Genomic DNA, 12,774 nt, shown 5'->3' with positions numbered 1-12,774 from the left:
TTTATAGGAATGTTTGATCAGTCACCAAGGTTATTTCTCTTGCTATTCTTCTGCGTAAGAATCCTCTGATTGAGGATCAAGAGAATTCTAGGTGAGCTGTTTTGAGCTCTCGTCCTACTCGGAACCTAATGATGAGTGTCATTGGCTTTGAGTAATGAGTTCCAGAACGTCTTGGTGTTCAGATCTTGACTATAAAATGTCCTACCTTTACCCATCCAATGCTTTCATATCTCATCATCCGTACCAAATTCTTCTCATAGACAAATACATAGATTCACACTTTTTTAGAATATTCATTCTTGCCTTACCTTCAAGATGATGATAAAATTACTTCCAACTGCACTCTTGTGTTTTATACTAATTTCTTTTGTATCCTCAACTGGTAAGTCATTAAAACTCAAATTTGAATGTTCCTGAAGGTGTGGGTTACAAAACGTTTGGAAATTTGACAGAACTAGAGGATGCCAAAGAGATAGCTACCAATTTTGCAAGTCATCTAAGAGCTTCTTCCAGTGATGAACTTCATGATATCATTGCCCCTGGGGCAACATTCTACCATAAAAGGCGGTTAAATAAACCAGGTATGTTTGCCACAGAGTGAACCTTCCCTTAAACATACCTGCCTATGCTACCAAATGTTATTATTTGATATTCCTCAAATTGGTTGACTTTATTTTCTTTTCAACATTAGATTTCCTTAAAAAGGTGGAACGAGGCACCTACTCGGATTTGCAATTCTCTACATATGATCGTAAGTCATAATGAGGTTCCCAACATGAGATGGGGAAAAATGTTCTAATGATGTTTAATTTCAACAATATAGCTATAGTCACCTTCAACTTGGCCATGACAACATTTAAGATCAGCTTCATGAATGGTTCAAGGTTATCATTCAGTGTAGATCTTGGGTACGCGCAAAACAGGTTGAGTATCACATCTGGAAGCTTCTAATCAATCCTTTTCAAAGAAGTAATTATATGCATATAGCTTTATCTGGTTAGTGAGCTATGATTTTGTAGTAATTTTACGGTACATTCTGATACCCTGAAGTAACCTAGTAGAAGAAGACATCAATTTGTGCATAAGCAGTGTGTTTTTGTTTGACAGACTTGGATACATTTAATATTTTTTGTTCCACACTAAGTCCTACAAATTTTAAGTGTGTGTTCCAATTCCAATTCAGTGAACTGGCAAAAAGGGAGTACATAGGGCAAACTTACAATCTCAACTTTGAATGTTGTGCTTTTTGCCCAAAAGGTGCAAATTCCACATCAGTTTTTAATCCCTATGAAAAGGCCCTCATCAATCACACCCACATCAATTTTCATCAACTATCCAACCAACATTTTCATACATTTTACATCTCAAAATTCTTTACTTCAACCATCCATCTACAGTCAATCTAGATTAGCTTGGCCAATCGAGAATTTTTATTTTTATTTTCAGACGTATACAGGCCAATACAGGCCATTTTATAAGCATACATAGCCTTCAACTGCGACACCACATTCAGTTGAATGGGCCCGTTTTGACGATTCAAGCTTCTGACTGATCAGCATCTATCAGCATCAATCCATTCCGTCCAAACCCATCCTTAAATCACTTGAATCCTCTTTACCTCGTCACTAACTATCCTTTGAAAATTGTGCATATCATCTAGGCTTTCATCCCGCGATCCAACCACCCTTTCGATCTCGGCTGTAACAACTCGGCTTTGACTCAAGTAAGCTCTTTGAATATTGTTCTCATATTGCGATCGATCATCTGATCTTTGAATATCTTCCTTGTCTGTCCAATCGGTCCAATGTCCTGGTCCATTCATCAGATATCTCCAAGCTCATCGACTCAATTCCCTATCTTATTACCAATTCAGGGTGTGTATTTTCTTTGACTTAAGTCCTGTTCACCGACTAAACCCCCGCTAATTGAAATGTTACATTTCTTTGGACTCCCTTCTGCCTGTCAACTCAAGCCCTGGTCTTTGGTTTAGACACTCTAGAGTAATTTGGGGATCCAGCAATCTAATAGATCCAATCCAGCGGCGAGGATCGATCTTGTTTTATTGCAAATCATCAGTAAGAGGCTACTTACCCAGTCTGTGGATCTCATTATATTGTTTTTTCTTGCTATCCGATTTCGCTGTGCTTCTCGAGAAAAAATCAGTGTCTTATCTGTGTATAGGAATTTTGTACCTGTCATCCCAATGCTCAATCAATTCAATAACATGGACTGTTTACTGTCATCATCCTCAGGTCTAGTTGATATAATTTCTGGGCTTTTTCTGTCGCCTATGAGTTCATTAGGCCCACAGTCTCAGAATGCACAAACCTCTTGCAAATGCTTAAAGACTTGCACTGTACTTTCTTACTTTGCGGTCATGAAGAACTGTCTTATTTCCTTTTCAGTAGGACCTGAGATCATACTTGGTGGTTGCTGGCTTCCTTGCATACTCCAGTGTGGAGTACACGATCTATGACTTGATCTAAGAACTGTTGGCACTCTGCCTATCTGTGACCATGATCATTGCACACGATCTCCTCACTTTCTGGCATGGTATCAATGGATTTGGAAAGCGATTGAAGCACCACATGAAGAGACTGTATCCCAATGGCAAGCTGAGGCTAGATGAGATACAAGCAGAATGAACATTGAGACAATGGATTTGATCTGATGTGACAGATTCAAAGCTAAGGAAGATAAATAAGAAGGGAACGATTGAGTTAGTCAACAAATGGCCAGAGCTTAACAGTTGAATTTACGAGTTGGATCTGGAGCCTAAAGAAGGGATTCAAAAGTGAGAACACGGGCTAAAGACAGCCCTTCACTTGCATCAAAGCCAAGATTTCAAAACCGATAGACTCAAATAGACATAGAGGGTTGAATCGAAGACGCAGAGGGCCAAATCGAAGCTTAGAGGTCTGAATTGAAGTAAAGAGATTGAATTCAAAGCCTAGAAGACAAGGTCAAGCTCACACTAGAGGTCCTTGGCTGAAATGGAATATGGGATCGATGCGTGTAGGATGAAAGTACGGTGCTGAAGGTTCATAATAGTGAAGCGCTGTTGACTGTGGTCAGCAGTGGTTGGTCTGACTCATGACCAGACAAACATAAGCATATGAATCATATGTTTATGCTTATAGATTTACCTGTATTGCTGTAAAAAATAAATAAATAAAATCTGCTCGGACAAGCTAATCTAGATTGACTGTATATAAATCCAACAAGTCCTTACCCAAAAACCCATTCTCATCCCTTTTTGTTTTGTCATAACTTTTTGATCATTACCAACTCTATTCTTGCAATCTGTTTGGAGTCTCTGTCACTTTACATCTATTTACTTCAACCCTCAACAAATTCTCACCATACACTTCTACACACCTCCTTATATGTATGGACCTCACAAACCATCAAGAATAATGATCACTCCATTTACATTTCATGCAATCATCAATTTCTCTAACTGATAAGACCAAACACATCTTCCACTAACCCAAAACCTCCCACTTCAAGAATACCTTTGGTTCCAATCCATAAACATTTAAAAACTCAACCTATGCTCCATTTCTGTTCATCAAGGTTGGTGTATTCTTTAATAAATCGTAATAAAATGTGACTCCATGGATCGGTTACTAATACTAGAAATACACTCAATTATTGATTCTTGGTGGTTGTAGGATAAGGTGAATGGGAAGCATCCAAAGACAACCACAATGTCATGAAATCTTGAGCGGCTTTCGAGTGACTTGTAGAACAGTAGAACTGATGTTCTTTAGTACTCTAAAATTGTAACCCACTAATACTTTTTTTTTGAGATTGGAGAGATTGGAAAACATCGATCCTCGTAGTCTGAATGATCAACTTAAATATGTGATTGTAAAACCCCGTTTTGTAGAAAGATTGGTTTATAAGTTCTACCATATGAAACCGAATAATGCTTTCTTCATGTATATAAATAAATCAATCCTTATTAGTTGAAAGAAAGAAAAAAGTTTAATTTTACAATTGATATTTCAAGAAACCAAAACCCGTTTCATAAACTCCTGAATCCGATCTTCAATACCCTCATTCCCATCAATCCGATCCACAAATCCCAAAACGTCTTGTAATACGTTTCCTGCATTCGATGAATCCAATCTATAATTTAAACTTTGATTTGAATGGCTCACAGGTTGACTGAAATCCAAAACCTGAAGAACCTAAAACCCCTCAAAAACATCAGAATTTTATTCAACAAAGATGTGTTGAGGAAAGACTTACAGGATAAGTTGAGGATTTAGAAGTAAAGTGTAAGCTTTTAGATCTTTCGATTATCGGAATCGTTCCACGTTCAACCCAGAACCATAACCCATAAGAATCATGAACTCTAATCTAAAACCCCGTCCAAAAAGAAAAGTGTCAAAAAAAACACACACACACAAAAAAAAAAACAAGAAAGAAAAGAAGACTTAACTTGGTTTGAAGAGAAAATTAGGATCGAATCAATTGAAAAAGAAATCAAAAAAGATCCATCTAAATGATGATCAAGTATGACGATCGAGTTACTTAAACCTTGAATCGAAATTGATTTTAGTTTGCACATGTTTCTTAAGTCTAAAATAGAATGATTTATATGAAGAAAAGATATGGATGAGGTTTGGTAAGAGATGGGGTTCGGTTTGAATACGATCCCGGTTTGATTTACGATTTGAGTGCCATTGTGGTTCGGTTCCGATTCAACACTTGATTCTTTGGGTTCATCTTCATTCGGTTTACATTTCTCTCGATCTGCATCGATAATCAGTTGAGGTTGAATTCGTTTAAATGAAAATTTAGGTTTCTTTTCTTGATGTGTTGGTTGATGAGTTGATAAATCTGTTAAGATCTTAATACAATTCTTTAAATGATAAGAAGGTATTTCTTTTGCAATTTGATTTAATGATGATTTAATAATGATTAATTGGTTGGGATCAGGTTTAAGTTGATAATCTGTTGATGATGTTGGAAGTTAGTTTTGTTTTTTGCTTTTGGAATGGAAATGTAGTGAGGATTACTTACTTTTGATTTGTTCATTGAAGGTTTTTAAGAATTCGTCAGTTTTGTTTGAAGTGGAAGTTGAAGTTGAAGTTGAATTGATATCTTCCATAACTTCCAAAACCTTTAAATAGTTTTTTATTTTTTATTTCAACTTTTGTCTTGAGACTGATTTCTCTTGAAGTTGCTGCTACTGCTGAGTGCTGCTGCTGAGTGACAGTGATCCAGAATGAATTCCCAATCCGATCCTAATCAAACAGCAATCATCACAGTAGGATCAACCTCATTCGACCAACTCATCCAATCAACCTTAACCATTCCATCACTCAACTCATTCATCAAATCCCACATCACCTCATTAATCATCCAACACGGTACAACACCTCCTACCATTCCATTCCATCTCATCTCATCAAACCAACCAAACCAATACTCATACACCTCAACTCTCCAAGTCACTTTTTACGATTTCATTCAAACCATTGATCATTTACTTTACACATCTAAACTCGTCATAAGTCATGCAGGTAAAAACCTTTCTCACTGTTTTCTTTCTATATCAAACTTATGATCTACTTTTTTGGTGGGGTTTTTTGTTAGGTTCAGGTTCGATTCTAGCTAGTTTAGGTTTAAACTTCAATCTATATCAAAGACACTTAATCTTTATACCTAATCATACTTTAATGGATTCACATCAATCTGATCTAATTGAAGAAATCTCAAAAAACAATTTAGGTCAAACTTGTGAACTCAAGTAAGTTTCAAATCCAATCCATTGAAAAATCTTCTTTCTGATGTTGGATGAAATCTTGGGTTTCTTTTTGGGATGATATGTAGTGAGATTGCTGAATTGATTGGGGCTTTGAATTCGGGTGTATCTTCACTTGGTTTGGTTCATCAAAACATTCAAGGTGGTCCAAAAAGGTTTTGTGATTTACTTAATCAAGAAATGAACTTGATTTAAACCAAAAAAAAAAAATACATAGATTTCTTCCATTACAATTCCAACACCGTATTTGTTTTCATTTTTGTTTTCATTTTCGTTTTCATTCTTGGTTTTTGTTTTTGTTTGGTTTTTGCTTTTCAAGAGTTGATGTTTAAATTATTAAAACTAAACTGAAGACAATCATTCAAAACACCAGACCCCTGCTGAACCTCACCCGAAACCAAAAGATACCTCAACTTTTTCTTCGAATCCAAAACGACTGTAACCGATCCCTTGGAATGATCTTCTTCAAACAAAGTCGGATCTACTAACCATTCCCTCCTATCCAGCAACCAAAAGAAAAAAGTCAGATATTTAAGGAAATGGGGGTTTAGGAGATAAAGGGAATTTTACTTTTCAAAGATCGAAAAGGTGAAAGGATGGATCGTATGGTTTAGTGGGATCGGAATAGGTTCAAAGAAGTTCGGATCAAGTAAAATGACTTCATTCGTTTCTATGTCAAACTCTACTTGAGGTCTTTTAGCTACCCAAAAGAAAAAATCAAATTAGATAATTCACTTTGGATTGGGTTTTTTTTTCATGGGTTTGGTGAGGTTTTTGGGTTAGAGGGATGGGTTACCTGTTTGAAGAGCTTGGGTAATGGAAATTATCGAGGCGTCTAGAACGTTTCCGTCATTTGATAAACAGATCACGTCGATGTAAATTACCCATACTAGTTTTTCTGGTTGGATTACTAATGAACTTGGTTCTATGATTTCTGATCTTTCATTCAGGAAAAAAATCAAAAATCAAAAATCAAAATCAGTTTTTTTTGGTTTTGGTTTGGGTTTGGGTTGGGATTTACGATTTAAGAATCATTTTTAGTTGGGTTAAGATCGTTTGGGATTGTTCATTGATTTGGTTTGGTTTGAATTTCGATGAACAGAGTGATCCGATCTCTATATTAGGTACTAAATTCATCAAAATCAAAAAAAAAAAAAAAAAAACAGAAAAAAATTGTCAGTCTTTAGTTTTTGTTGAATTGGCAGTGTAAAGAATTTCTTTTGAGGAGGGAGTTTGGATTTACTTATGTATCCTTGGTTTGGATTCATGAAATTCGGTTCTGATACTTCGAACCTGATACCACATAAAACTGACGTATTACCAATCGAAACTAAAGATGAACCATTTGAAGTTGATATCGAATCTAAAAAGAAAACCAAAAAGAAAACCAAACTCTTGAGCAAAAAAATTCAAAGCAAAAAAATCTTGAGCAAAAAAAATCTTGAGCAAAAAAAATCTTGAGCAAAAAAAAGTCTTGAGCAAATTGCATGATGATAGTTTTTCTTTGGAATAGAAACTTAACTATTATTAATTTTAATCAACCTAATCTGACGTACTGAACTTCTAATCAAATCTGATCTTTTGTTTTCTTTAATCATTTGTTTTAAATAGTTTATTGGTTGTAATCTTTTATAGTTTTCTATATCGAATTCGTTTAGTTTTGAGGTTTCTTGTGATGATGCCAATGGGTCTTTTGATTTCATTTTTAGTTTGTTCATTTTTGGATGGGTTCGAGGTTTGATCGGTTTGGGGGTTTTTGCGGTGTGGAGTTGGGTTGAGTCAGAGTGGTTTGGGTTTCTTTTGGATGGTGGTTTTAAGTTTTACAAAATCACAACATCAGGTCATGTAAATGCCCCGATCCCGATCATCACCCAGGGCGCGAAACCGCTGGCGCCCGAGCATTGCCCGGCCCTGAAAAAGACCCGATCACATCCTCACATTCTGGGTGGTCATTTGTATTTGAGGTTCCATGACCTGTTCCAGCTGCTTGTCTTCTTATGAATTTTGATACCACATCCGTGATTTGAAGTCCTGGTGTTAAAGCCATGTTGAGCATGATCAAGGGACTGGTTTCTTCTATGAGTACACCACATGTGTGTTACCATTGGCTGATAAGTTATGAACCACAGCATAAGACATCATTTGGCACCCCCCATTTAAAGCTTGGTAGGTGTATCCCCCTCATCTCTTGTTATGATTCAAACTTGAGGAATTCTCTTTCCCTTTCTTACTCTGTCAAAGCTGAATCTTTTACATGGTCTTGTTTTGATCTGGCTAATGACTTGTGTTTTATTAATCTGTGGCTTCTGGTGATGGCTCATGATTGACACACACAAGCAGTTTGCCTAATCTTAACTAAAAGATTGAGGCTTACCTGAATAACATGTGGATTTCCAGGAGGGGAGTGCAAACCTATGATCAAGGTCTCTTTTGTACACTTTTGAAACTGAACTCAAGTTTAGAGGGAGAACATTGGGCAATTGGAATCACAACTTGAAATCAACAAAATTTTGAGTGAACGCCTGGAATTTCAAGTCATAGGGGATAGGTGTTGGGGCTTTTTGGATAAAGATAGAGATAGAGATAGATCAATTCTGGGTAATTAGAGTGACAAGCACTGGGCTGGATTTAAGTAGTTTCTTGATTTTATCATGATCAAATCAAAGAATAATAAATGAATGAATGATACTATGTACTAAAAATACAGTCAAATCACTGAGATCTGGTGAGCTTGGTGTACAATTTTTGTACCAGGTAACCAATTTTGTGTACCAGAACCCAGAGTCAAAATCCTTTCTGCAAGACAAAATTGGTGAACAAAGGCTTGACAGTATTGTTGTACCAGCTCACAGAAATAAAGTGACTCAAAGAAAGCTATGGAAAATTGTTGAATCAAATTATGATGATATAATGAAACAATTCAAAGGAAGTTTGTCCAATTGGAAAATTAATTCAATTCTTAATTCTCAAGCCTCACAACTGAAGAAGATGTCAAAATAGTTTGTGAAGACTTCAGATCATCTTGACTAGGACTGAAGGAAGAACAGAACTGATGAAACTATCTGTTTTCAGCTGTTCAACCTTCTAATCTGCGCTTCTGTAAGGTCTTGAAAAGGTCACAAGTAAAGCTAAATGGTCAAAGAGAGACTTGAAGGATATCATACATTGGTTGAAAGTCAATAAATACCTTACATGAAGGTGCACGCGGATTTTTTTGGGAATTTTTTGAGCGTTTTAGTGGACATTTAATCTCTCTGTCCAAGTTATCTTGAAGATTGAAGAGGAAATGATCAAAGATTTCAACTTGTTTGAATCGCTTCAATTTCGTATTTACGTTATTGTTTTTGTGCGTTTTGTCCTTTCTGATCACAAAAATTTGATCGTTCTCGTTCCCGCAGAGATTCAGCTCAAGAGGGAATCCATTATGAGGAAATAATCAATTCACAAGGGTAAGTCGATTGGGCATTGTTGCGGTCCCATGAAGCAGAAAAGTGGCGGCTCGAGATGGTCACTGCTAACCTGAAATCTAATCACACCCCAAACTTCAGTAAGGCGCGTCCTCCCCACGAGTATGATTTTACCCCGCCCTCTTCGAATCAGCTCATCAGATTGACGTCCAAGGCTAGGACCGGCCCGAATGCCGGCGTGGGGGGGTCTTGATGCTATGTATCATCTACGTATTTCCAAAGGCTCATGAAAGTTTTGTAGAAATGGACTGCAGAGGACTACTCACCAATAAGTTTATAACAGGAACAGCTCAAAGTCGAGTCTAGACTCACTCGTTGTACGCTGCGCTTCCCAATCAACGGTTAGCAGCACTGCGAGCCAGAGTTGCGTTGGCAGATTTTTGAAGCGAAACGTAATTCATCAACAATTTGCACGTCTCTGGAACGTAAGGTTCGAAACTTCCAAGCAGCTCAAGCAAATCTTGAATTTGTTGATCTCCGATCATTACATCTACTCCTTACCCTCTGCCCACATCTCAATTAGGCACGATGTCAATGTTCCACTGGGTGCATCACGGGGTGGATCGGAGCATTAGTCATTTGTGTCAAGGTGCTTCTTAGTTTTAATTATCATTTTGTATAGTATGAGTCAAATAATGGGTGAAGGGAATTGTTCATCTATTTATGACATGTTTCGTCAATTCAAGGCCCACAAAATCCATTGAAGTTTACAGAGTCTGTTTTATTCTTGTCTGGTGTCTGGCTATGGCAATCAAGATAGGCCAAGCCACCACAAATATGGGCAACTATAATGTATTTGTCCCATGAGAAGGAAATGAGGTATACCTCTATGATTTACATACACTTTTCTATCTTTTATATTATCATTTGTGCTTCAAGTCTTGCGCTCGACAACCCAGCGTAAAGACTCACTCGCCGTTTAAGCAGTGCTGAGTACATGTCTTATTACATCACGGAGAATTTGAACCAAAGCAAAACGCAATCCATGATCTATTTATTCTGAAATTTTTGACTCTGAGGTAAATTCAGAAAATGAGTTCGCAGGCTTTCAAGAAGCTGAAAAAAGCTCGAATGTTTTGCTATATTTTGATGCCCGATCAGTTGCTCCTCCCCTTTCCCAGAGACCTGCCCCACAACATTTCAATTGATCATGATGTCAATGATTCCCTGGGTGCGTCACCGAGCGGATTGGAGCTTGCGCAATGTGTGTCATTGTTCTCGTTAGTTTGGATTTCAACTATTAAAGTATCAGTTGATTGTTAAAGGAAATTGATTATCTATTTATGACATGTTTGGCCATTTCAGAGTCATCGGATTTCAAGCCCACAAAAATCATTAAACTATATAAAATTAGTTGAGAGCTTATTAGATCTTTGTCTGGCTTTCGAAATCGACATCCTTGTTGAAGCAAAATCAGAGTTTTCAAAAGATTTAGATCTCATATATTCGAATCTGCTTCAAAAGATCAATCTGCCATCATTATTATCCCTCTAGCTCATATTTAAATACCTAGAAAAACATTATGAATCAGATCCCAAGAGTTGGATATATAGGTTGTGGTGCAGCAGGTTTAACAAGCGCCTTAGATTTCAACAGAAGATTCGGCACAAAAGCATTGATGTTCTTAGATTTTAATCATCCAGGTCATTCGAACGAAGTAATAAAGCAAGGAAGCGTAGAATCGTGTTTAGAAATGAAAGGTCAATTTGAATTAGATTTTGAATCGAATATTGATAAATTTATTCAAAGATCAGATTGGATTTGTATACTCTCTACTAGTATTGGACATGAAGAGATTATTGAAAAATTCGCGAAGCATAAAGAGAATTTAAAGTCCATCAATTTCGTTTGGTTTACTGGAAATGGTATTGGATTGATTGCTCATGAAAAACTTGAACCTTTGAACACGTTCGAAAGCTCTTCAATACCTTATGTCTGTAGTGCAGGATCTTCTGAAGATGGAAAGATTAAGATTTGTGTGAATGCCTTCAAGAAGCGATTAGTGGTTGCTAGTTATCATAAACCTGATGATGAAACTAAACTTGAATTGGAGAAGATTGTCGGATTACCAATTGATTTTGAAAACCAATCTAACTTCCTTGAATTGATCTTAGTTACTTACAATGGTTTATTACATCCACCTATCATGTTAAACTCACAAAAAGAAATCCAAGAAAGACGCGAATTATATTTTTATCGAGATTTAATGACAAAAGAAGTTTGTAAAGAAACCATTCAAGCATGGGAAGAATTATGCGAAATTTCAAATTTATTAAAATTAAAACAACCAGATCATCCAGTCAAGATTGCTAATCAAAATTATGGAAATGATTATGATTTAAGTATTGATGGATTAAGATCATGGGCAGCTGAATCTGATATATTAAATTATAGACCCAACTTACCCAACAGCATGAAATCTAGACAATTGGATGAAGAAATGAGATCAATCTGTTCGATTTGGTTTTCAATTGGTAAAGCTTTGGGAGTAAAGATGTTCACAATTGAAAGTTGGTTGAAACGCGCTAGTGAAATTAATGACTTGAATTATTTTGAGATTGGTAGAGATTTGAATTTTCTTGGTTTAAATGATGATGCTGGTGTTGATCAAATCAGAGAAAGGTTTAAAATATCAAGTACATAAAAGAAACAAGCTACATTGGACAAGGCCTTTTTTGTGGGTCGGGTTTTGAGTAGATTGGGAGGCAAGTTGAAAGTCGTGAAGCCATGAAGAATTTAGGGTCTTGTACTTCAAAGTTTCCATCTGTTTTTTCAGTCATGTTCCATTGAGCTACCCATACATCTACTCGCAGTTCCAAGTGTTTGAATTGAGAAGGAAAACAAGCTAAAGGTAAACACTGTGCAATGCAACTCTGACCTCGAGAGCCTCAAGATGTTTTTGTGAGGTGGTGATGAACCAAAAATGAGGTCTTGCTTGATATGTTTGAGATTCTCAACACAAACCAGCTCACAGTTGTTGTTTCTGGGTTGTGGGACCACGTGTGATCTACATCTTTCTAAGCTCAACAGATCTTCCTGGAGGCACAAGTTTCAAGTATCTTGACTCTGACGTCATGCCTCACAATGCCTCCGATGAACTAGATCACGTATAACCCCGACATATTCCAGGAGCTCAAAACCTCGCATACCAGTCATCCAAACTATCTCTAGATACATCAAATCCCCCAGAAGATTAGCCAAACGCTGATTGTGTTCAAACATCCTGCAATACACTGAGCAAGATAGTCAATACCCATGCCCTTTGACCCTGGTCGAGTGGAACTTGATGGTGAGGCCTTTGGGAAAAAATTTGATGAAGGGTTGAGCATTTGTACCAAGAAGAATAGATACGCTCTGTGCCTCTGGAAGGAGATATACATATCAGTGTTGTACCACACTGACACAGCCTTCTTGTTTGACAAAACGCAGCCACAACGAGAGACAGGATGAGCGAGAGACGCAAAATTGGGAAGCTGTACCGGATCCGGGATGGCCCAAAGTCGTGCTCCGCGACTCGGGTCCCCGAGC

At 37.1% G+C, this 12,774-nt stretch overlaps 5 protein-coding genes across 5 annotated transcripts; 3 read left to right on the top strand and 2 right to left on the bottom strand.

Annotated features, from left to right (window-relative positions):
* Positions 1–315: 315 nt before the first annotated feature.
* MELLADRAFT_123583 (uncharacterized protein) lies at positions 316–951 on the top strand (the record flags this gene model as incomplete). Its single annotated transcript, XM_007405212.1, has 4 exons — positions 316–382; positions 453–581; positions 692–751; positions 824–951. The coding sequence occupies 4 exons, from the start codon at positions 316–318 to the stop codon at positions 949–951; spliced, it is 384 nt and encodes a 127-aa protein (XP_007405274.1).
* Positions 952–3,942: 2,991 nt separating this feature from the next.
* MELLADRAFT_70821 (uncharacterized protein) lies at positions 3,943–5,221 on the bottom strand (the record flags this gene model as incomplete). The annotated part of the gene is made up of 4 exons (XM_007405032.1): positions 3,943–4,196; positions 4,258–4,368; positions 4,451–4,965; positions 5,035–5,221. 4 exons carry the CDS (start codon positions 5,120–5,122, stop codon positions 4,011–4,013), a joined length of 900 nt encoding a protein of 299 aa, XP_007405094.1.
* Positions 5,222–5,239: 18 nt separating this feature from the next.
* MELLADRAFT_33355 (family 1 glycosyltransferase) lies at positions 5,240–5,768 on the top strand (the record flags this gene model as incomplete). Its single annotated transcript, XM_007405213.1, has 2 exons — positions 5,240–5,537; positions 5,611–5,768. 2 exons carry the CDS (start codon positions 5,240–5,242, stop codon positions 5,766–5,768), a joined length of 456 nt encoding a protein of 151 aa, XP_007405275.1.
* Positions 5,769–5,920: 152 nt separating this feature from the next.
* On the bottom strand, positions 5,921–7,564 carry MELLADRAFT_70820 (uncharacterized protein; the record flags this gene model as incomplete). Its single annotated transcript, XM_007405031.1, has 6 exons — positions 5,921–6,277; positions 6,350–6,479; positions 6,576–6,718; positions 6,801–6,906; positions 7,023–7,142; positions 7,302–7,564. 6 exons carry the CDS (start codon positions 7,495–7,497, stop codon positions 6,094–6,096), a joined length of 879 nt encoding a protein of 292 aa, XP_007405093.1.
* Positions 7,565–10,768: 3,204 nt separating this feature from the next.
* On the top strand, positions 10,769–11,890 carry MELLADRAFT_102435 (uncharacterized protein; the record flags this gene model as incomplete). Its single annotated transcript, XM_007405214.1, has 1 exon — positions 10,769–11,890. The coding sequence occupies one exon, from the start codon at positions 10,769–10,771 to the stop codon at positions 11,888–11,890; it is 1,122 nt and encodes a 373-aa protein (XP_007405276.1).
* Positions 11,891–12,774: the final 884 nt, after the last annotated feature.

This window comes from Melampsora larici-populina (assembly GCF_000204055.1).
Source record: "Melampsora larici-populina 98AG31 unplaced genomic scaffold MELLAscaffold_3, whole genome shotgun sequence".
Classification (NCBI taxonomy): Eukaryota; Fungi; Basidiomycota; class Pucciniomycetes; order Pucciniales; family Melampsoraceae; genus Melampsora; species Melampsora laricis-populina.
The sequence above is the reverse complement of the archived record's forward strand: the minus strand, read 5'-3'. Positions and strand labels throughout refer to the sequence as shown.